This window comes from Neolamprologus multifasciatus, chromosome 2 (assembly GCF_963576455.1).
Source record: "Neolamprologus multifasciatus chromosome 2, fNeoMul1.2, whole genome shotgun sequence".
Lineage (NCBI taxonomy): Eukaryota > Metazoa > Chordata > Actinopteri > Cichliformes > Cichlidae > Neolamprologus > Neolamprologus multifasciatus.
In genome coordinates this window covers 31,430,526-31,454,246 of record NC_140440.1, presented here as the reverse complement: position 1 = coordinate 31,454,246, position 23,721 = coordinate 31,430,526, and the positions used below count along the sequence as shown (strand labels likewise).

At 41.0% G+C, this 23,721-nt stretch overlaps 1 protein-coding gene across 3 annotated transcripts in view; it reads left to right on the top strand.

Moving 5' to 3' along the window:
- Positions 1-23,721, top strand: part of macrod1 (mono-ADP ribosylhydrolase 1) — a 150,372-nt gene that overhangs the window by 81,879 nt on the left and 44,772 nt on the right. For 2 of the 3 annotated variants that reach the window (XM_085172486.1, XM_085172496.1), the window contains exons 4-5: positions 1,329-1,358; positions 18,530-18,646. In XM_085172486.1, the coding sequence (XP_085028612.1) occupies positions 1,329-1,358; positions 18,530-18,646 (147 nt within the window). The remainder of the gene's footprint in view (positions 1-1,328; positions 1,359-18,529; positions 18,647-23,721) is intronic. The other variant, XM_085172504.1, reaches the window with a different exon arrangement.

The window sequence follows — 23,721 nt, the reverse complement described above, 5'->3', positions numbered from 1 at the left end:
GGGGCCCAAAACATGAAAATTCCCCCCACCTGTGCTTTGACGATGTTTACACCAAATTCTAACCTTACTATATGAATGTTGGCGCAGAAATATTGACTCATCAGATCAGGCAACATTTTTTCAGTCTTCTCTTGACCAGCTTTGGTGAGCCTGTGCAAACTGTGCCCTCCGGTTTCCTGTTCTTGGCACACCCCACTTTTCAGTTATTTATATCTAAAAAATGTTTGGAATCATGTATAATTTTTGTTCCACTTCTCACGTGTTCACCACTTTGTATTGGTTTTTCACGTGGAATTCCAATAAAATTGTTTCATGTTTGTGGCTGTAATGTGACAAAATGTGGGAAAGTTCAAGGGGGCCGAATACTTTTGCAAGCCACTGTAAGTGGCTACTGTAGCTCATCTGTTTCAAGGTTTGATGTTAAGAGATGCTCTACTGCATCTTCCTTCCCTATTCCGATGCTCAGTTTGAACTTCTACATGACCTAAATGCACTGATTTTCTGCCATGTGATTGGCTAATTAGATATTTGTATTAATGAGCAGTTGATCAGTTGTTCCTAATGAAGTGCGTAGTGAATGTACATTTTCATTAGGACCAGTTGGACACTAAAGTAGGAAATGTCTCCATGAAATGTACTACTGTGCACAGAATATGTTCTAAAACCAAAATGATGAGGTGTTTTAAATCATAGTGAAAAGTTATGCAGAGGTAAGGCAGAGAAAGCAAGTGTTAAAACGACTTCCTGTTGGATGAGGTGCCATCAAATGTATTGTTTGTTTGGGCTTCAGTTTGAGATTTAGGGGTAATCGGTTTACAATTAAAATAACTGAATAATCATAATGGGAAAAAATGAAATCTGCTCATTGTAGTAATTGGAGTTTTATATCACCTGGACATAATGAGAACGTGATTGCACTATTCATCAGAGACCTGTGTAACATTTTATATTAGATGTGAGGGCTGCAACTCATGGGTATTTTTGTTATTGATCTGTTCAGGTATTTATTCAGTTTAACAAATAGCAATCACAGGTTGGTATGGTCCAAAAAATTAAAAGACATCTTCTTGTTCTTATTTGAGTCCAACCCTCAAATATTATTTTCAGTTTAAAGTAGAAATCTAATAGCTAAGTGTAATACTTAGCTGTTTATCTGGCTAAATACATAGCCATAAATTGAAAAGACATTCTCGCCATATATACACTACAGACATTTTTGCTTAATTTAATTAGTTTTGTGTCCTCCGACTTGCTGTGACAGTTTAAGCCTTATTAATTACGCTTCAGTTGTATTCACAATCATTTCTTTTTTCTTGTCTCTCTTTTAGCCAACAACACTCTGCTCGGTGGAGGTGGAGGTAAGTTACCACCTGTCTGATCCTTTGGTCGCCTATGTTTGTGTGCCTGCCAAGATACGTGCAGGCCTCAGCTGTTATTAATGGCATGGCTTTGTGGTGCAAATGGTCGTCTGTGGACACCAAATAATTTAAAATTGTCGCACTTCTTTTAATCAGATGATGCAGTGCAATTTACGAGCCAAAAAGAGCGAGCGTGCGTGTGTGTTGGTGTACGTGTTTGCGAGTGTTTTATGCCCCATGTGTGGTGTCTCTCTATATTTTTCTTTGTGTAAGGTAGCAGGTAGCTCTTTGTTGTGGCAGGTGTTCAAGGTGCTTTTGCATGCAGCTCGTTAGGGTGTGTGCGTATGTCTGTGTGTGTGTCTGTGCTTTGTACGTGTTTGCAGGTGTGAAGTCAATAGTTCGTAATTTATGGGTGTGGAGTGCTGTGGAAATAAACATTTTTCAGTGTATTGTTGACTCAGTGCTTTGCTGCGGGTGTGTGATGTTTGACGTCCGTGGGTAATCGATACTTGCAATAAATCTGTGTTGCTAATGCAGTAGCCAGATTCACTAAAACATGTGCGCACGCACCTTACTCAACTTGTGTGTGTGTGTGTTTGTTAATGCTTGCAAATTTGGGGGCTGGTGCATTTGCCTGTGGTCGTTTTCTTTGTCTTGATTTGGCCAAACAGCTTTAGCCTTTCAGCCCGGCTCGCTCACACTGCCGTTTTTAACCTTCCTATTTGTATGTTAGTCTGCATGCAGCCTTTTTCTTTGCAGTCTCTGTGGTGAAGTATCAAGTGGTGCACCTGCATGTCTGTATATTCGCGTGCATGTGCATTCGTATGTCAGCTTACAACCGTGCATCTGCTTGCCTGAAATGATTTACTGAAGTCCTGAGTGTCCATGTGCACACATACACGACACACACACACACGGGCTCCACCTTAACTGATAAACACCAGCTGAGGCTCAAGCCACAAAAATGGATGGCACACTCTTCCTGTTGCCACACACACACACATGCAGTCAAGCACCTCGAGATCTACAGCGTCGTTTGATGTTGTCCTGAGGTCTCTGATGGCTTTACAAAGACAGATGGTTTCTAGAGAGCCCTCGAACATGTGAATGTGTCACACTGGGTGCATTAGTGCCCAAGTAAAGCATGTTTATGTTGATCACTGTGGTTTAGTTAAGGTTTTTATTCAGTTAAATTTAACCACAGCAGCTGTTTTCATTGTAAACATGTCCACCGACCAGCTGAACGAGCCAACATTAAGAGCCACCATCTGAATCTGTCTATTCTCTCTTTCTGTGCCACTCTGCACCATCCCCCCCCCCCCCCCCTTGCTCAGTTGATTTCCCTCATTTCTTATTGTATGTATTTTTCTGTCTCCATCTCCCTTTTCATCTCTGTCCTTTGGGGTTTGCTAAGGCAGATAGAGCCTAGAGTAGGTGTTAATTAGAGATAGGTAAGGGTAGTGACAAGAGGAAGAATGGAACAAACAAGAGAGAGGGAGGGAAACGATGCTTAGAGAAAGAAGACGAGAAAGACGAGAGCGATGACGGCCACTTGGGATCGACAGATGCAAGCGGAGGGCCAAGTGGGGAAAAAAACACACACACAAAAATCATTTACTATACATCTACATTTGCCAGGATCACACTCTGCACTGAGTAACCATGCATTCATTCATTCAGCTTTAGTGAGTTGTTTTTTTCCATCAAAGGTGAGGCAACAAAAGGTCTTTACGGTTCTTTACCTCTCCGTCTCAAGGGTACCTGGGTAAATGTCATTCAGTTAGATCAAACGCACACCTGTCGACATTGTTTTTCGCACTTCAATCTGGAGGAGTGCTGAGCTGATGCAGTGCATCAACAACAAACTCAAGGGCAGGAAATTAACCTTTTTTTATGTCCACTAGCTGCTGTTGCTCATTTATTCCCGAGCTTATCTGCTACTTCAACATTTCACTGCTTTGATTGATTTTCTAAATGGAACAGAAAGCCAAGATGATAGAGGTTTAGTCAGCCAGACAGTTACCATTATCTTTGTATAAACATTTATTCATGTAGACATGAACATATATCAGTTTAATCTCTGAATGGATGCTGTTAAAATTGTTAGAGCCAACACAGATTCTTCTTCTAGGTCACCATATGTCAGTGCGTACCTTTGGGATGAATGGCACGCTAAAGTGTTTTTTCACCAGCATGTGGCCTCCAAGAAGTATCAGCTTTTACTGATACAGCGTACAGCTATTTTCTGCATTTCAAGACATTGTAAACAATCTTTAAGGGTGAAAACTACAGTTTCCTTATTCATTTAGCAGGGTAGCCATGGGGTTTTAAGTGCAGTTTAACATATAAGTCAGCAGTTCGTTACCGGTGTTGTCACTCAACAGTAATTTTATAGCTTTGATACTATATTTTCAGAGCTTTTTCATTCCATGGGGGAAATTTATTTCCTTATCTATGAGCATTCTGCCTTCATTCTGATTTCAACTGCACACCTGTGAAGTTTCCCGACTGGACTGTGCACCTTTATGCTCACCGTTGTGGCCCTTTTGAACAGCGACAAATACTGAAAGTGACTTTAATCACTGTATCACTTTGCTTCCTGTTATAATTTTTTCCACTTCTGTATCAGTGATGATGCAGAGGATTTTTTTGAGTGGGAACATCTGTCGTTCAGGAGGAGACTGCCGCAAGTCCAGGAAACATTGAGTGCCAGTATGAATGGTGACCAAGCTGTGACGACGACACAGTGGGCATGCAACACAATAAATGACCTTAAAAGGGGATTTAGGTGATGTAGGAGAGACGAGCCGTGATGTAGTGACAAGATTATATAGCTTTAAAATTATATAGCACTCTTCTACTTATTCTATTTGAGCATTCAAAACAACTTGTATTGCATGGCACACTGGCTTCCCTTTTCAGCTCTGCAGATTGCCCCTTGGTCACCCACCACACGTCTATTACAATAAGCAGTAAAGAAAATTGGTATCACAAGAAGCAAACCCATGAAACGAAGTTTGTGAACCCAGACGCAGGTTGCCTGGTTAGTAATTTTCCTGTTACATGCAGAGCAATCACAGAAGCCAGCAAAAAAAAAACCCTTTTCAAGTTACAAATCGTCTATGAGCAAAATATTAAGATAGAAATGAAGATCTGGAATTCGGCTTTAAGCACTTGTCAAACCAAATCATGTGATCATACATTCAAAACCCTCACTTGCTGTGATGTTCCGGTTTCATAATAACAAGTTACTGATCAAACAGAGACACAGTTACAGACACACAGACAGTTGCTGTCAGAGATCCTGCTCTGGGTCTGTAGGGACAGATTGCACAGGATGTGAGCCAGCCACAGAGACACTGCCGGCTTATGATTGGTTTAGGTTTTAAGACAGTGCACAATAGATGAGCACGGTCCCAATTAAAATTTCATCCACTTGCATTTTTTCATTTCGATGGGGAAACACGAAAAAAAATGTTGCACAGCTTAAAAAATTCAGACTGAAATTGCATGAGATGGCATTTGTAATCAATCCTCAAGAACAGCAATGGAGTTTGAAACCCGGTACTGGAAGTCTCTCGGCTCTCGTCCCTGTGTGTCTGCAGCCCTTTTTTGGGTTGTTTTTTTTTTTTTTTGCTTTCTCCTTGTCTGGATGGGGAGAAAAATACAGGCGGAGAAGAATAGGCTTGTCTGCTTGGCTTTCAGAACAAATGAACAGGAGAGCATGTATTGTGAATGAAGGGAGAGAGTTTTGGAGCATGGAGATGAGACTAGAGACAAAGAGCACTTAGTGTACCTTCCGCATGCAGACAGTGCTGTCAGCCGCATACATAAATTCATCTGTTTCACTGCTGTTAGCAACACTCATATATGCGTGTGTGTGCGTGCGTGCGTGTCTGTGTGCGCAAGAGTTCACGGTAGTAACACTTAACAGGTTGCGCTGCATTTGTTTGCGAGTTCAAGTTTGCACATATACACAGGTGCCTATACAGAATCGTAGGAGAGGCAGCGTGCGTGTTTGTGCGTCCATCCACCACCAGAACCATCCTAAATGTTGCCTTGGCAACAAGCTGACTGAAGTAAATGAGTGTCCCGGCTCTGCTGAGGGATTGTGGGAAAGCAATATGCCAGCGTTCCGCCCCATTAGTTTGACAGACAGCCTGTTTGGCCTATAAGAGGTCAGCTGGCAAGGGCAATCGTATTAGTATTCCATAGGAGAGACTTTTACTCTTATGCCAAGCTACCTGTGAGTGTGTGTTTTCTTATGTGTGGATGTGTTTGTTGAGGGTGGGCGGTTTGAGGTAAAGCTTGTCGTGGCACAGAACAAAAGCAGAGAATGTGTGTTTGTCTGTTTTTGTGCCCTGCTGGAGGTTGCAGGCTCTGCGCCAGGTAAGCATATCGCCAATTATCACTTCAGTCCCCCTACATCCCCTCCCTCTCTCCCCCAGAGTCAGTCAATACAGAGCCTGCGAGGGAGATGCGATAACACCTAAACTGGTCAGCCGCCTGTTTAACAGGGTAAAGAAGCCAAAACACAAATTTCAATCCTTCCTGTATTCATCCATGCATTTAATCTATTCCTCTCTGGAACCCTGCTTAACATTCATCTTTCCCTTCTTTGTTTTTAGTCTCACCCACTCTTTTCACCTACACACCTTTTTATTTATTTTTATTTTTTTTACACTTGATCCCCTTCCAAAGCCATTTCTTTTTGTCCAACTGTGCTCTTCAGTCTCCCGTCTCGTCGTTCTCCGTCTGTGTGTGTCTCTCCATTCCCCATTGTTTTTTTATTTATTTATTTATTTATTTTTTGTTTGTGCACTCCATCTCTGATTCCCCAAAAGACCGAGCTTCAATAGCAGAAAACAGTGAAGTGATATTTAGTATGATAATCAAGGCTAAATTATGAATTTTGCATGATTTTTTTTTTTTTTTAGGATGAAAATTAATTTGGCATATTTCATGTTTTGTGTGTTTTTGTGTGTCTAGTGATATAAATGTGTTCACTGGTTATTGTGTTATAATCGGTTGATGTCTATTGGTTGCATTAGGTGTAGCCAATTAAGACTAATGTTCGAGTAGTTCACATGCTTCATTTGCACAGAGTCAGTGGAGTACGAACAACAAGTATCCTTTGACACCAAACTCATTGCTCGTTTTAAATGACTCGGTGTCTAAGCAGCTTATACAGACCTGATATTGGTGGTATTTTTTATTAAGGCAATGTCAGTTTGACTTTTTTTGCTTCCCAAGAAAAGTGATTTTCATTTGTTCTGGTTCTGATGAATTTATTTATTTTTTACATTCATAAGCACAAACAATACAGACAAAACAGCCTTTACAAAATCCAGATCCTATGCAATAAAAGACCAAAAGGAAATCAACAGAAACGTATAAATTACATAAATCAATTAGAGTGAGGCTTCAGACTGCTGGAATATTATTGTTGTGTCTGAAATCCCTGCCTTGAATTGTACTAGAGAAGACAGTATCACAACCAAAATGTTTGCAATAAATTCAGCCAGATTAATAATAATATTGGGAAGATGAGAAGTTCAGTTATTCAAGAGAGGCTCTATGTCAAAAGGAGCCAGTTGAGGTGGTTCGGGCATCTGATTGGGGTGCCTCTTGGCCGCCTCCTGGGTGTTCCTGGCATGTACCACTAGAAGGACCCCCCGGGCCAGGCCCAGGACACGCTGAAAAGATGTATATCTTGACTGGCCTGGAAATGCCTCAGTGTTATTGCAGAGAGACACATAACAGACAAGTTGTACTCTTCAGCATAGACTGACTAAGACTGATTTCGGTATTGGCAGTCTGCCTGCGTTTATAAAGTAGGCGGCAAAGGTAAGGAATAATTGCTAATCTATCTGAGAGTGGCTGCATCAGATTGGAGATCTGTGCAACTGCCTCGTGATCAAAAGTGGTTAGCCAGAAATTGAGGGTGTTACAAACTTAATCTCTGGGGAAGTTTGTTACTAGAACTACTTGCAATTGGTCTCTTACAGCAAGAAATTTCAGTGCAGTCACTGAGCAAACACTTATTTTTGAACCCCCTACTGGCAAGGATGTTTCCATGCTGTTGTTACTCTATATTTGGACTGAGCCATGAACAACTCAGGTTCAAGTGCTGTAAAAGTTACAAGTTAATGTAGTTAGAATCAAACGCATCAAGACCCTAGAAATAAAGGAGGTCATGAAATTCACATTGATCTATCCTGGGTCCTATATTCAGATCAGTTAAAGACAGCAGTCATGAAAAGGTTTTATTTTCAACATTAGTAGAAATGGTTGCAGCCTGCTTACATCATAAATCTTACTGACATCTGATATTTTCTGGAAATCAATAACAAGCCTCCCAAAAGAGCAACAATAGAGAGCAAGAGCTCCACGGTGAAAATAGACAGTAAAAAAAGTGAAACCTCACAATTCCCTCCCAAGTGCTTCTCTTATAACACTCATTGTTTTCCAACTGTGTATGTGTGTGTCAAAGGACAAAATTACAGGCATATTTTATAGTACTTGTGGTGAGTAGAAAAAACTTCCTACCAGCTCCTCTGATTATTAATCGTGCATAAAAAGTTATAAACTAACCCTTAGCTATTAAACAACAATGGATGTTAAAAAGTTTCAGAAAAAACTTTTAATTGTTAACTTGATCAACATTATATACATTATAAATGTGAAAGAAGCAATTTCTGTTGTGATAAAGTCAACACCTGCGCTGTAATGGCATTTCTCTGGTGGCCTGCTGGGGCTAATCTTCCAAACATCTCGTCACCATATCAAAAACCACTGATTACATTACATAATGGCACCTAACAGGCTCCCCGTTAAATAGGTTATTATTGCACTTGATCACACTAACATTAGTCTGTTATGTTGGTAATTCATCTTTAGGTAGGCATAGATTTCTGCATCAAATTGCAAAGAATAGGCAATAGTTTTGTTTTGCTTCTAAATAAAACTTAAAAGCACTCATTACAGCTTGCTGGTTGTACTAGAGGAAGTCATTAGACTGTATTCCTTGGGGACTATAAATGAACAAGTTGTTCTCACCCCCAGATTTTCATGTACTGAAACTTGACCACAACCTTTTGGCTTTGCATTGCGCTGTTCTGGCTACCCATTCAGCTTCATTTTCAACCTGCGGTGCAGTCCAGTCCAGTTCAGTACATCTGAGCAACTGCTGTCATCACTGCTGGGCATGGGTAACCATGACAGCCATGAAATTAGCAGAGAAGTTTGTTGTGAAAAGTTCTTGTTACTGCTACATGGATTGATATTTATATAGCGTTTTATAGCTTAACAGAGCACTCAAAGCACTTTTTAAATACAATCCACATTCATACAGCATCTTATTTTATACTTTCAATAACTTTCTAACTACCTTACACACTCACACTCCAGTGTATCGTAGGCTTTTGGGGGTTCAGTATCTTTCAACATGTGGGCTGAAGGAGCCAAGGATTGACCCGCTGACCTTCCCATTGGTAGATTACATCCTCTACAGCAGCGGTCGCCAACCTTTTTTGCGCCACGGACAGGTTTATGCCCGACAATATTTTCACGGACTGGCCTTTAAGGTGTTGCGGATAAATACAACAAAATAAAACTAGTACCGGTACCGAAAAAATAAGATTTATTCATAACACACGTGAAAAGACCCAGGAAAACCGAGTTAACGATAAAAACGATAACAAAATAACGCTGAAAAACGATAAAACTCCTGAAAACCATACATTTCACACCTGAGCCTCAACTCTCGCGGCCCGGTACCAACCAAACGACTCACGGACCGGTACCGGTCCGAGGCCCGGGGGTTGGGGACCGCTGGTCTACAGTAGATACTAGATACAGTAGCTGTCCGCCTTTGTTAGGCGAGAAACTCAAATCAAACATTAGCCATAGTTGTTGTTTAGTCTGCGTATTGTTAGATGTCTGGAGGGCCGCATGTCTAATCTGCTACCATAAGAAATTGCAACAATGTTGGAAATAAAAAAGCATATTTATGCACGTTTCGTGTGTTAGAGTCATGACTTTCAGTGAGGAGGAAGAGGATGACATTTGATCCAGATACAGGTTGCATGGTCTCTTCCCCCTGTGCTTTTATTTCTTTGATCAACGAGACGCCTTCTTAGATTATAAAACTTAGGTATTTTCCTTCTTCATATCTTGAGTTTGAAGGTGCAGACAAAAATTTAAAATTGCCTCCGCTGCACATAAACAGTTGGTATGATGCTCCATTTCTGAAGGAAAAGACTTTTTCACACCACCGTTTATTTCTGAATACCGTATAGTTTTTTTCTCTGTGAAATAACCTCAAAAAACAACTACCTTTACCCTTAAAATATGACAAAATTTGATCTGTACCCTGCCTCTTGCCCTGTGACAGCTGGAATAGGCTCCAGCACCCCCCACATCCCTGAAAAGGAACAGCAGCAGCGAATGGATGGATAAATGAATGGGTCTCAGTGAGAATCTGCTGGTATCAAATGCGTGGCAATACATCCAATAGTTGTTCAGATGTGAAGTGAGTTGACCACTTGGCAGCTGTTATAGCTCACCAAAACCACAAGTACATTATAGATGCTGGTCTCAAATTATATGTGTGGAATACTAGTATAATACTAATAGTGGTGGAAACTCATAGAAAACACATGCAAGACAATTCTTTTGTTCGCCTTTCTACTATTTTTAAAAATGGCAAATATTTCTGGCAGAAAAATGATTTTGGTCTAGAAACTCAACAAATCCACTCATATTGTTTTCTAGAGCAATATTGGTGCCCATGAGCGACTCTTACATAGGTGTCTGCATTGACAAGGTACTGCCGGTGCCGCTTTGCTTCAAGCACATCTTTCACTTGCTTCCCCCTCTGCTCATGAGTTCCCCCCTTCGTATTTCTGGCACCATTCAAGTGACAGAACAGTGTCTGAATCTACTCAGTAGCATGCAGTGCTCATGCTGGGCTATTACACTGGCTCCCATGGAGTCAGAAGTTACTGTAGACTCAAAGAAAGCTAACATGGTCTGTGTTCAGTGAGTGCAGTGAAAGGGATAGCTTGTCTGTGTTAAAGAGGTGGGAGTCATGGGGTGGTTAAATAGGTGTATGGATATTTATTAACAATACTCACCAGGTTCAGGTTCTTTTTTCTGCCTCATATCATCTCCATTTAGCAAGGAGCAATCTAATTTAAACATGATAATATCAAAGCTGCCTTTTGCTAAATGGAAAAAGCAACTCATGTGAAAGAAAATATGTTGAGCATGGCATTAAAATGATCTTATTTGCAGCTAAAAGGGCAGGAAGTGCTGGTTTCTGGGATTAAAAAGTCATCTTTTGTGTGTCTCTGTGGGCGTGTTTCTGTCCTCTTTGGTTTTTTTGTGTCCCTGTGTGACTCGCCACATATGAGTGTGATTGGTCACTTCATAGAAAGGCTTTAGATCTGGGGACTTGAACTCAGAAGGCCTGCTCAGTCATTCATCCATGCCAGTAATAGGCTAACACCTTAGCACCGGGGATCTAAAATCAGATTTCGGCAGCCCCCTTGGCCCTGCGCCTGATGTAAGGGGTCATTGTAACAAGCGGGAATCAGCAGTTTGCCATCCTTTGTAGTCCCATTAAACTCCCAAATTAAATGTCTTCCAAACAGTGTTTCTGTGCCAGGACACGTGTTTCTTAATTTTGGCATTCAGCTGTATTTAAAGCTGTATGTGCAGCCATGCATATGTGCTCTAGAGTGTGTAGCTGCATGTGTGTGTGCAAGCCCCAGTGTGGATGTTTTTCAGCTCCATTCGCAAGCTTGTATTACAGCTGTGTAAGAGTGAGGGCAGGGCAGTACTTGGGTCAAAAAGCACTGCTGTAGCTCAAGGCTATGCAGTCCACTCATAAAGACTGGAGGGGAAAAAGGCCAGTTTGCACTAGTAGGCACACACAGAAGCACATACACATTTGTGTATCTGTCAAACATGCAGCAAGGAATGAAAAAAAAGGTATTGTTGGTTTAATTTCCAAGTCAGTTCCTTTTCTTTTTTTTAATGTTGTTTTTCTTGCTTGTTTCTTTCTCTCCCTCCAGACTATTTTTACATCTGCTACTCTTGCTTATTCCCCTCCCCTCCTCCCCTCCTCCCCTTCTCTCCTTTCCATCTCTCTGTCTTATCACACTTGTTCTCTCTTTCAGAGTTGGCCTGCTTCAAAGTTGGTGCGCAGCGTATTTTTGTGTCACCTCAAGGACTCATCACACACACGCCACACGTACGCTTGAAAATACACTCATAAATACAGTGTCCACAGCTGCACATATGCTTTGACAAGGATATACACACACAATATATCACTCACATGCGCATACACACATATCTAAGCTAGTTTCTGAGCACCCTGAGGAGGTAGCCACTGTTCAGAACTTGTTTGTCACACCCTCGCACTTGTGCTTCGCTCACAGCGTGGCCCAGTTCAACATGGCACAGCATGACATGGCACACCACGGCTCAGCGCCGCATGCGATATGCCAACTTAACACAATAATGTTCAGATAACACCAGACCCCTGCCTGGAGCGCCTCAGTTTGGCGAAACACACCGCTGTAACAGCTGGTCTGTACGCAGAGAGACAGATAAGAACCACAGGCCAATGTGCTGAGCTCTGGCATATGGATTGATGCTATTGAACTATTTTGAACCAGTGCTGACAAGTTTCACGGTGCTGTGACGAATCCATTTCTGACACATGTGCCTGATTCTGGGTTGATTTAGAATCCAAACTTTAGATTTAATATTCTAGAAAAACGACATGTTGCTCATACACGACGACCAAATTTGTGGAAAATTGCATTAAAGGGATGCTTTTCATTAACGCACATGAACATGTTTAAATGTCTACATATTTACTGGCAACCTATCCAGGATGTACTAGTCCTTTCAGCAACATGCCAGCTTGACACATATAACACCAGGCCCCCGCCTGGAGCCACTCAGTTTAGCGAAACACACCGCCGTAACGTCTGGTCTGTACACAGAGAGACAGATAAGAACCAGACCTATGTGTTGAGCTCCGGCATATGGACTGATGCTATTAAACTATTTTGAACAAGTGCTGACAACTATCATAGTGCGCATGTTTAAATGGCAACCTGTGCAGGGTGAACCAGTCCTCCTTCCTCACGTCAGTGCCTGACCCCACGACCCTGAATTGTATAATCGATGGATGGATGTTGTTCCAGTGGTTGGTTATTGCTCAATTGATCAAATATAACATTAGGATCACTGACAGGTGATGTTAATAACACTGATTATTTCTTCATCATGGTACCTGTTACGAGGTGGGATATATTAGGGAGCAAGTGAACATTTTGACCTCAAAGTTAATGTGTTAGAAGCAGAACAAATGGGCAAGTGTAAGGATTTGAGTAAGTTTGACAAGGGTCAAACAGTGATGTTAGATAGCTGAGTCAGAGCGTGTCCAAACTGCAACTCTTGTGGGGTGTTACCGGTCTGCAGTGGTCAGTATCTATCAAAAGCAGTCCAAGGAAGGAACATTGGTGAACCACTCACAGAGTTATGGACACCCAAGGCTCACTGATGCCCGTGGGGTCCAACAGAAGAGCTACTGTAGCTCAAAATGCTGATTCAGTAGAAGAGTGTCAGAATACACAGTGCATTGCAATTTTTGCATATGGGGCTGCATAACTGCAAACTAGTCTGAGTACCTGTGCTGACCCCTGTCCACCGAAAAGTCCCAACAAAGGGCATGTGAGCATCAGAAGTGGACTACAATGGAAGCAGGTGGCCTGGTCTGATCAATCGCGTTTTCTTTTTTTAAATGTCGATGGCCGGGCGTGTGTTAGTCACTTACACTTACAGCATAGTACACCTCGCACCAGGATGTACTATGCTTTGGGCAGTGCTCTGCTGGGAAACCTTGGGTCCTGCCATCCATGTGTTACTCCTACCTAACCATTGTTGCAGACCATGCACACCCTTTCATGGAAATAGTATTCCCTGATGGCTCTGGCTCCTTTCAGCACAATAATGCCCCCTGCCACAAAGCAAAACTGGCTCAGAAATGGTTTAAGGAACACAGCAATGAGTTCGAGGTGCTGACTTGGCCTCCAGATTCCCAGATCTCAATCCAGTCGAGCATCTGTGAAATGTGCTGGACACCTCGAAATTTACAAGACTTACTGTATGTGTTACTAACACCTTGGCGTTAGATACCAGAGGTGGGACCAAGTCATTGTTTTGCAAGTCTCAAGTAAGTCTCAAGTCTTTATCCTCAAGTCACAAGTTGAGTCTCAAGTCACTGGTTTAAAAGTCCGAGTAAAGTCACAAGTCTGAAACTTTGAATTTCAAGTCGTTTCGAGTCTTTAAAAAAACAAAAAAAAAGAATGTCGCAGTTATATGCTAAATGTAAATATTAGACCATGTGATTTTTAAATCTCTGTTTTTCTCAACACATGATGAAATAGTGAACTTAGAAAATATACACAAATTGTGAAACTGCACCTCTATAAAATGCAGCTCAATTAAACTTAGCTCCAAGAATAATTTTTACCGACAATTCTGAGATAAGCTGCATGGTATTCTTGGATGTGCTTGTAGGACCGGCTTTAAATTAGCATGACAAAAATATCATACACATTAAAGTTAGTTGACATCACAAAGTTATATGAAGTCAGCTATCTCATCGTAGCAAAAGAGAAGCACCACCTACCGTTCTTTATGCAACTTCAACTGTCCGACAAAGTCGGAAGTTGTTCCATCTCTGTCTGTGATTCTCTTCTTGCATGTTTTGCATATTGCATTTAGTTTTTTTTGTTGACTACTTCATAGTTTATGTACCTGAAAAAAATAACTCCTTGCAGCATTTTTGAGCGTTTTTTTTTCTTCTTAAAAAAAAATCTGGTTAATTTGATTGGCTGTGCTACAGCTCATGCACACATACGTACGGAGTGTGGTTGGAATGAATGAATTGAATTAATGGTGCACACTTTCTATATAATATGTGTGTTTAATTTTTAGATTTGGGGTGAAATATCAAGTCTTTTCAAGTAAACCGGTTCAAGTCCAATTCAAGTCCCAGGTCACTGGTGTAAAAGTCCAAGTCAAGTCACAAGTCTTAGAACATTTTTTCAAGTCAAGTCTAAAGTCATAAAATTAATGACTCGAGTCTGACTCGAGTCCAAGTCATGTGACTCGAGTCCACACCTCTGTTAGATACCATAGCACATCTTGTGTGATCTAGTGGAGTCCATGCCTCAATGATCATTGCTGTTTTGGCAGCAAAGGAGAACCGACACAGTATTAGGCCGGTGGTCATAATGTTGTGCCTGATCGGTGTGTATTGCTATTTGGCTTAGTCTGTTTTTAGATAGGATAGTTTCTCTTTACCTGTATAATTGATATTAATAATCTTAATCTACTAATAATTAATAATTGGTAATAATTGCAATTACTAATAATTAGTAACTGCACTCTAAAATAAATGTAGTGAAAGCTTCTCAAAATGTAGTGGAATAGAAGTAGAAAGTAGCATGCTGCTAGAATCACTGCTATAGAGAGAGGAGGGCGGCTGTCTGTAACAGCGCTTTCTAGAATCTGGCAAAGCTGGAAATTGATAACAAATTAAGCTCACAGTTAGTCTTCACACATAGCTTTCATTTTAAAATGTTTCTGGCAACTCATTTTAGCCTTGCAAGAGAGCTGTGGCTGTGTAAAACAAGCCAAAAGGGGATGTTAGAGTAGAAAACATCACTTTAGTACAAGCTGGTAGGGCGATGTGTGTCATTAACCTGCAAAATTTTATAGTTATAGTAATTAGAGCAGTTAACTCTAGAAGAAGTTGTGCTTGACTTTGCCTGAGCTGAAGGTCTCCAATACATCGGTGTATCTTTGCAGTGTGTGTGTGTGTGTGTGTGTGTGTGAGTGGAGAGGCTGCACAAAGAACACCCAGATGACTGACAGTGCCATTGTCAAAGATGTTGTGTTGCAGACCTTTGTTGGGGGGAAAATAAGATGCTGCTCAGGCTGGCTTTTATAGTCTTTCTTTTGCATGTGCTCCTAAAAACACAATCACGGTTCAAACAATATTGTTCCTTACTTGTAGCTGTGAGTGAAAGGCTTACCTTCCATATCACCGTCTTGGCCTTCCTCCACCGTGGTGAAGCTAAGAACCTGTTCTTTCTTGTAGTACATCGAACTGATTATACTTATTTTCATATGAAACTTTTTCTTGGTTTAAAAAACAAACACACCTAATTTTACATCCATTTATAGCCCACTTTGAACTTGAGTGGACCGGACGAGTGAACCTCCACTTTCTGATATCTCAATATAAGATAAAGAATTGCAATTTCAACAGTACATCTTAGTTTTTCTACATGAGGAATGGCTAAAGTTACAGTGTTGCATGTTTTTGTTTTATAAAACAACAAAGTGTAAAATTTCGAGTAGACATTGAAAAACAGGAACTTTTCTGTCATTGAACTATTTAACTCAGGGGTGTCAAACTCCAGGTCTCGAGGGCCGGTGTCCTGCAGGTTTTAGATATCAACCTGGGTCAACACACATGAATCAAATGATTAGTTCATTACTAGGCCTCTGGAGAACTTCAAGACATGTTGAGGAGGTCATTTAGCCATTTAAATCAGTCGTGTTGGATCAAGGACGCATCTAAAACCTGCAGGACACCGGCCCTTGAGGCCTGGAGTTTGACACCCCTGATTTTACACCACCAATTACTTTGGTGTAGTATGAATATCTGTGGGGGAGGTCTTTATCTGCAGGAAAAGCTGTAAAACATATAGAAACACAGGGTTTTATATTTTACACACCTGATTTAGAGTATACACCCACTGTACACTTTAATAGGTACACCTTGCTAGTACTGGGTCGTACCCCTTTAGCCTTCATAGCTTTATTAATTCATCATTTATTCAACAAGCTGCTGGAAACATTCCTCACAAATTTTGGTAATTTTTGACATGACAGCATCAGACAGTTGCTGCAGATTTGTGGGCTGCATATTCACGATGTGGATCTTCTATTCTACTATTCCCAAAGGTGCTCTATCGGATTGAGACTTGCTAACTGTTGAGGCCTGAGTGTAGTGTCGTGTCTCATTGGCATGTTGAGTAAACAAGTTTCGGATGATTTTACCTTTGTGACATGATGTGTATCCTGCTGGACGCAGCAGTTATAAGATGGGCACACTGTGGTCATAAAGGGATGAACATGGTCGGCAAAAACACAGAGACAGGCTGTGGTGTTTCACTGATGCTTAATTGGTGCTAAGGGGGCCAGAGTGTGCAGAGAAAGTCTCCCCCACCTCAATTACACTACCAGTAGCCTGAGCCGTTAATAAAGGCACATGGATTCATGTTTAATGGTGTTCATGCTCAATTGTGACCCTGTCATCTGAATGTTGCAGCAGAAATCAAAACTCGTTAAACCAGGAGATACTTTTCAAATCTTCTTTTTAGTCTTGGTGAGCCTGTGTGAGTTGTAGTCTCAGTCTCCTTTTCTTAGCTGACAGGGGTGACACCCGGTGTGGTCTTCTGCTGCTCTACTCCATGTGTTGTGCAATCAGAGATGCTCTTCTGTATATCTAGGTTTTAATGAGTGGTTGTTTGACTTACTACTGCCTTCCTATCAGCTTAGAGCAGTCTAACCATTCTCCTCTAGTATCAACAGGGCTTTTTTGCCCAGAGAACTGATTTTCACTGAATATTTAACTTAAAAAACAATATTTTCTGTAAACACTACAGATGGATCTGTGTGAAAATCCCAGTAGAGCAACAGTTTCTGAAATATTTGGGGCAGCACGTCTGGCACCAACGTTCAAAGTCGCTTTAATCACCTTTCTTCCTCATTCTGATGCTCGCTTTGAACTTCACTGGATTGACCTGACCATGCCTACGCACCTCAAAGTACTGACTTGAGTACAGTTATGTATCACAAGGTTTGGGACAACTATATTTTTAAATGTTTGGTAAAAATAATGAAGTGATTTATAGTCAGTAAATTAGGTGAGCATTTCCTGAGGTTTTCCTCACTCTTGACTTTTATCTAAGGATAATCGTGATCTTTCCCAAAATCATTAGAAAGCATAGAATAGCATTAGTCATACATTAGTCATCATTAATCAAACAAATGAAATATGTTTTCAGCAAACATGGTGTTTTACTTTCATTAAAAACCACCCGTGGGTGCTCTGTTGGCTTCGGCTGTTAAGCTAAAGCCCGTGAACCACAATGTCCCAAAAGGTTTCACAATATGTTGATAAAAGAAATGTAAAAACAGCACAGAAGAACCTGAATGCTGAAAAATGGGAATATGTAAATGTAATTTCTGGAAGACTTGGTTGGACCTCCAAATTATTCCTCCTCTTCACCCCAGCTGATCAGTGATCAATGAGTCAATCAAATCACAGAAAATCTACGTTATTACGCTTACTGTTATAGTGTCTCTGTGGATGGATTATTGTTTTACATGATTTTAAAAGGTGATTTGTTGAAGTTTGATATTTTTAGTGCTTTTTTCCTTGAAATGTGAATTAGACGCATTAAATTCTGCTTTCTCGCTTTCATAATGCTGCAAATCATAATAATAAAACTGTATCAAAATTAACTTTGAAGAAATAAGTCTGACTGCAAGGGGTGCATAGATTCTGTCTGAAAGTGTAATTGGCACAGCTGTAAAATTGCTTCTGCCGCATCATTGCCCTCCTGGAAATGAACACAGTCACGGTCTTTAGATGTGGTGGGGATCAAAGACAGATACACATTTATGAATATTATGTAGATTTATGAAAATTTAATTAATAAAGAGTAATTGCCCAAAAAGTCAAAGTCAGCTGAGTCCTTAATAACACATTAAATCAAGTAATTAAGGAAGGCAATAGCCTTAAAATCCATTAAATAGACTGACATGTAGAGAGACAGATGCAAGCAGGATTAGGGGTGAAAAGTTAGTAACCTGCAGAAGCCTGGAAATTCAAGCGTTCACCGCTAATGCCAACATTATCCAGGTCCTTTTAGCACTAAGCCTCGACTCCGGTAAAAGTGTCTGCTGGACTTCAAACAACATTCTGGCTGCTGTAATTAGTGAGATTGCAGGGGATTCACATAAGTAGGCCAACTTTTTAAAATCTCCTGTCGTCTCCTTTCCAGTGGATGGAGCGATCCACCGCGCTGCTGGTCCCATGCTAAAAAAGGAGTGTGCTTCGCTCAACGGCTGTAAGACGGGAGAAGCCAAGATTACCTGCGGCTACCGCCTTCCTGCAAAGTGTGAGTATAAAGTGTTTGTGTAACTTCTAGCAGCTCCGGTGAGGCTGCTTCCATGTGTTTCTGCTGGACAGCTTCCAGGTGTGAATGTGTGGGAAAGTGTAACAGGGATGCAGGGCAATGTGGGAAAAAGAGTTGCACTGTTGAGTCTCTCTAGAAAAATGAAGGTTAAACTGCTTCATGAATTTAAAAAATGGCTTTTAATAAGGAATTGGTGCTGTCTTAATAGCAACAATTTCCTCGAATACAATTTAACGAATTCATTTAAATAACTTGTGCCTTGTTTCTCTTAGAGAGGTCTTAGAGTAGCTCAGTTTCCCCTCTTTACCTCAAACCCGAGCAGCAGCACAAACTCGGATGTATCCAGAGTAATATAACACTGCGTTCCATTTATAGCAGAGTAAATGGAACTCAATTATTAAGTGGCACTCCACTGCTGCTTGTGTAATGTGATGAAACTGTAGGCTCAACATGACAGGAGGCACTTTTCTAGGTGTTCTCCTCCAACTTTCGTCATATGTACAAGACATTTAATTAAGTAGGAGATCAGAACTCTGCATTTACATAAATCACAAAAGCTGACAGTCACTTTATTTTATTTTAGCCATTTAATTTTATTGTAATAACCCTAAAAAACACAGTTATTGGGACATAAATAACCTTTTAATTATAATATATTTATTTGTTTATATATATTTATTTGTATTTTATATTACTTATATTATTTTAGATTATTATTATATTACTATTTTTATAGTTATTTTTTGCTATAAAAATACTGGCTTAAAGTTTGGAGCCAGTCCTAATTTCTTTATATTTTAAGAAAACCTTTGTGGGGATACAGTATATAAGGCAAAAATCTCAGTTTCTATCATTTTAACAAGCTTGATCGTCAACACAGCCTGAACTGCCTTAGACGAGCTTTTTTGTGATAGCTTGAAGTATGGTACTGTGCAAAAGTCTTGAGCCACACCACCCCTTTCTTTATATTTTCCTTCCAAGGAGCCAGACTTTCTCTGTTTCTCTGGGCTTTCTGAAGTTCTTTCAAAGTATTTTTACACTTTTTCACCACTATTTTTTTTTTCATGGGAATTTTCGCTTTTTTGGTAAACCAAATTGACCCATAAACCATTCAAGCATAAAAAAGGAGCACCTATCTTACGCGTTGTCTACATATGACAGACCATTTTAAATGGTATCTTTAGGCACTTTGTTACAAGCAGCCTGTCAAAAAAACCACAATTTATTCCCATGTCTTTAGTTGATTTTTTGAGGAATAATGCAGACAATAAAACAGCTTGACAGACATAAAATAATGTTTTTGCACCAACAAGGTGATTCCAAAGAGCTATTACCTGAAAACGTGGCATATCTCAGAATGTGTCCTTAAAAAATGAGGAAAAATGGACAAGTGGAGGACAAAAGAAGAAGTGTCAGGTCTAAAAAAAAAATATCCACAGCAGATGAAAAGTATCTGAAAGTCATGTTCTTAAGAAAGTCTTGACACAGGACCTGAGAGACGCATCTGGCATCTCTCAGGTCCTATTATAAAAGAATAATTATTGCTAAATTAAAGATCATTTTATGGAAGTTTTTACTAAAAAAATATAGAAAAAGTTTGTTGATCGGTGGTCAACAGCATCTTCAAACATTGAAGATATATACTATGCTGTACACGTTTCAGGCTACTGCGTGCATTTAGATATAACCACATACTGCACAATAAACACATGAAATATTACATTTTGTTTCACAAGAGAACATTTCTTTGCACAGATCAATTTGCATGCATACACAGTGCATCATTACCAAGAGGACCAGTCACAGTTGCTCGCATCTTTCTGTCTGGTTACATTTCTGCGAGGCAGAGCAGGGTAATTTGATATAGAGTTATTGGCTCGCTGAAAAACCCAGGCGATTCAGGTGATCTCCAATAATCTCTCTCTAATATTCTTGCCTGATCAAATCACAGCCTTGAATGTTAAAAATGGCAACAAAAACAAAAAATTGATGGATTATTTCTCGGTTTAGTGCACGTTTAGTGTGTTAGCATTGCTCAGCTAATAATTGGGCTTTTTGCCTCAAAGCCAAACATATTTACCTTCTTCTGGCTTTAAATCAAGGAGTGTTTTTGGGCCACTTTGTTCCCCGTTAAGACGCTGTGCTTGAAGCACAAATGTCAAGAGGTTTACCGGCCACTATGGACAAACATTCATTTAGTTGTTTTCTAGTTACATAATTGATTGGTTGGCTCACCTGTTCTTTTTAGAGTCCTGCCTATTTACCAGTCTTGCATCTTTATCAGCTTAACTGCTTGAAACACCAAAAAACCACAAGTGAAACTCAGATTGGCAACTAATTGGCTAATATCAGCTGTGCGTGGGACTATAGTGCTAAAGGTTTATGCAAAAGGTGACAAAAACTAAAAGTGTGGCACAGAGAGGTAACTGTAATAGCTTCATTATTCTAAATGGGATACTTTAAAGGAGAACTCCGCTGATTTTGATCACAGTCTGTTCACAGCTTTGGGGGACTACTGCTAAATATGGAGAGAAGGTTGGATCTGTTTGTGGCTCAGGAGTGAGCTGAGGAAAATCTGATAAACTGTCTTATAGTGATGACATCACTTGAGGCAATTTAGATTGAGGTGGGGGGGGGGGGGGGAATGAAAGACATCTGGGGGTGTGGAGCTGCAAAGGAGCATGACACTAATAGGTATGGAAATAATGCAGTAGCCAAGCTTTGAGCATTATAACGGCCACCCAGGTGTGAGTGTGCGTCGGTGTGTTTTTTCTGAGTGAGATTAAAGCAGCACTGAGGCTGTGTGATATCAGCTGCTGGTTCTACTGAGAGTTTAAGTTCACAGTGGCAGAGAAAAGGAAAGAAGAGAGGGGGGAAAAAGGAGAAGAAGCACTGATAAAGGCGAGCTCAAGGCAAAATGGAGCGCAGGAGTAGGAAAGATAGATAAGGAAAGAGTTGGAGAGAGGAAGAAATAAATGAAGCGGCGTAGAGGAGAGGAGAGATGTGAGAGGAGCTGAAGACTGAAGGGAATTAGGGGGAGATGAGTTCTTACATTGTCTGTTCTCCTTTGTTGGTTCACTTGTTTAACTTTGAGGATGTTAGCTGTCATTTTTGTGTGCGTGTTAGCGGATGCTTGGCTGCTTGTCACTGGGTTTTTTATGAGTGCATATTTATGTGCAATTGTGTGCATTTGTTTTGCTCTCCTGTACTCAGTCATACAGCCTGTTTCGCAGGCTGCGTTCGCTCATGTGTTGGTGGATACGCTGTGCCAGTGCAGTATATCCTTGCATGCGGTGGGGTCTGCCTGTCAGGTCCTATCAGTCTGGTACCTGTAACTCTGTCAGCATGAGATCTGTGTGACTGACAACTTTCTGACTCACTGACTGACTGACTAACCATGTGTGGGTGTGTGTGTGTGCACATCCACACACACACCTTCTCGGTGTTGCACTTATGTGTGCGTGGCTATTACCCAGCATGTGGTAAGGGGGCTGGTTCTCCCCTCCCAGACAAAACATTAAGTCCTGAGAATAATTCAACGTGCGTCTTCTCCAATACTTAAACACTCACAACAGGGCTTGATTACCTCTCAGCAGGAGGGAGAGCGAGTCAAGACAGCAACAACAGAGGGAAAGCAAAGGAGGGATGACAAAGCAGGCAGAGGACTGCGTGAAGACAGACGAACAGCTGAAGAGGGAGAAATGAAAATGAAACTCGACAGGAGAGAGGCAGAAAGGTTGAGAGATGGGCTCAGTCTCAAAGGCAGCACTTTGATCTTGATTTGTATGGGCTTGCCACCAGATGTGGGATTTCAAGAGCATCTGACTCACAAGTTGCCAAATGGTCCAGAAGACCTGCTGTCAGCCCTCTATGCAGAGTGTCCATCGATGATCCCGCAGCCACTTAGCCATCAGCATCCTGGTATCGTAACCTAGCAACACCCAGAGTGCACGCCACACTACTGCTGCTGTTTAGCAACAGTTGCGTGCAATTCGGGGAAGCTGATAAATGACAGCTGGCCCAGGTCGGAGTCAAATCTCAGCCAAAAATGTAAAGGCAGTTAAATCAGAAACTGTCAGCTTTGAGGCATATGAGCCACTGTAATTAGGACTCGATTAGGAGAGGAGCCTCCTGTTTGTGTGCGCTGCTCACTTGTGAGCCCGTTAGATGCTGTAAGATGCTTCTGCACATGTGTAGGTGTGTGCAAATGGGTTTTTTTCCTCTCTTTTTTTCTTTTGCCTTTTTCTTCTATTTATTTATTTATTTCTTTTTGCAGTTGCCAGACAAGGGAGCCTGGGCCAGCGTGTTGTCTGGACGACTCATGGCCCTGAGCTCACCTGTGTACCGATAAACACAGCTGTAACCCTGCTAACTTGTTCCCCAGCCAGCTCTATTCCCACTGCTAAACACACAGAGATACAGCACTGGGGACAGAAGGTGTAGGAGGGTGGGTCAAAAGATAACACAACTGGCAACTTCACCGTTAGAAAAAGCACCCCTTGGCTTTAGTGATGTCAATAAAGAGAGCTAGAGGCTCAGACAGCAAGGGTTTTGGGCACATTTAACCCTGATTCACTCCTGTCAACGTTTGGAGGAGAAAACTGCTCCGAGACTCACAGACACCGATGTTCAGCCCAGATTATCTGGTAAAGTGGAGGGTTTTTACAGAAGCACTCTTAAACCTCCCAAAATGATTTCAGATTAATAAAATAAACATTTTTGACATTTGGAGTTAAGATCTGGATGATTATGAAATTACAAAACAAGACTCCAAATAAAGACAACAAGTAGCCAGCTCTACTGCCTAATAGCTTTCTGTGAATGTAATGTAGCGCAGTCTGGGCAGCAGAGTAATACAATTTGAAAGGGGAAAAATATATAAAAATGTCCCACTGTGGAAAATCACCAAACAGTTTAATGACCCAGGCTGAAAGCAAACAGCTGTGCAGGTGAAGAGTAATATCAGCGCCTTTTACCTACCTGTAAACATCAGTCTAAGCACAGCATCCTTATCTGCAGTGGCCTCCTACATTTTTCAGTTCAACTCACTTTGAGTT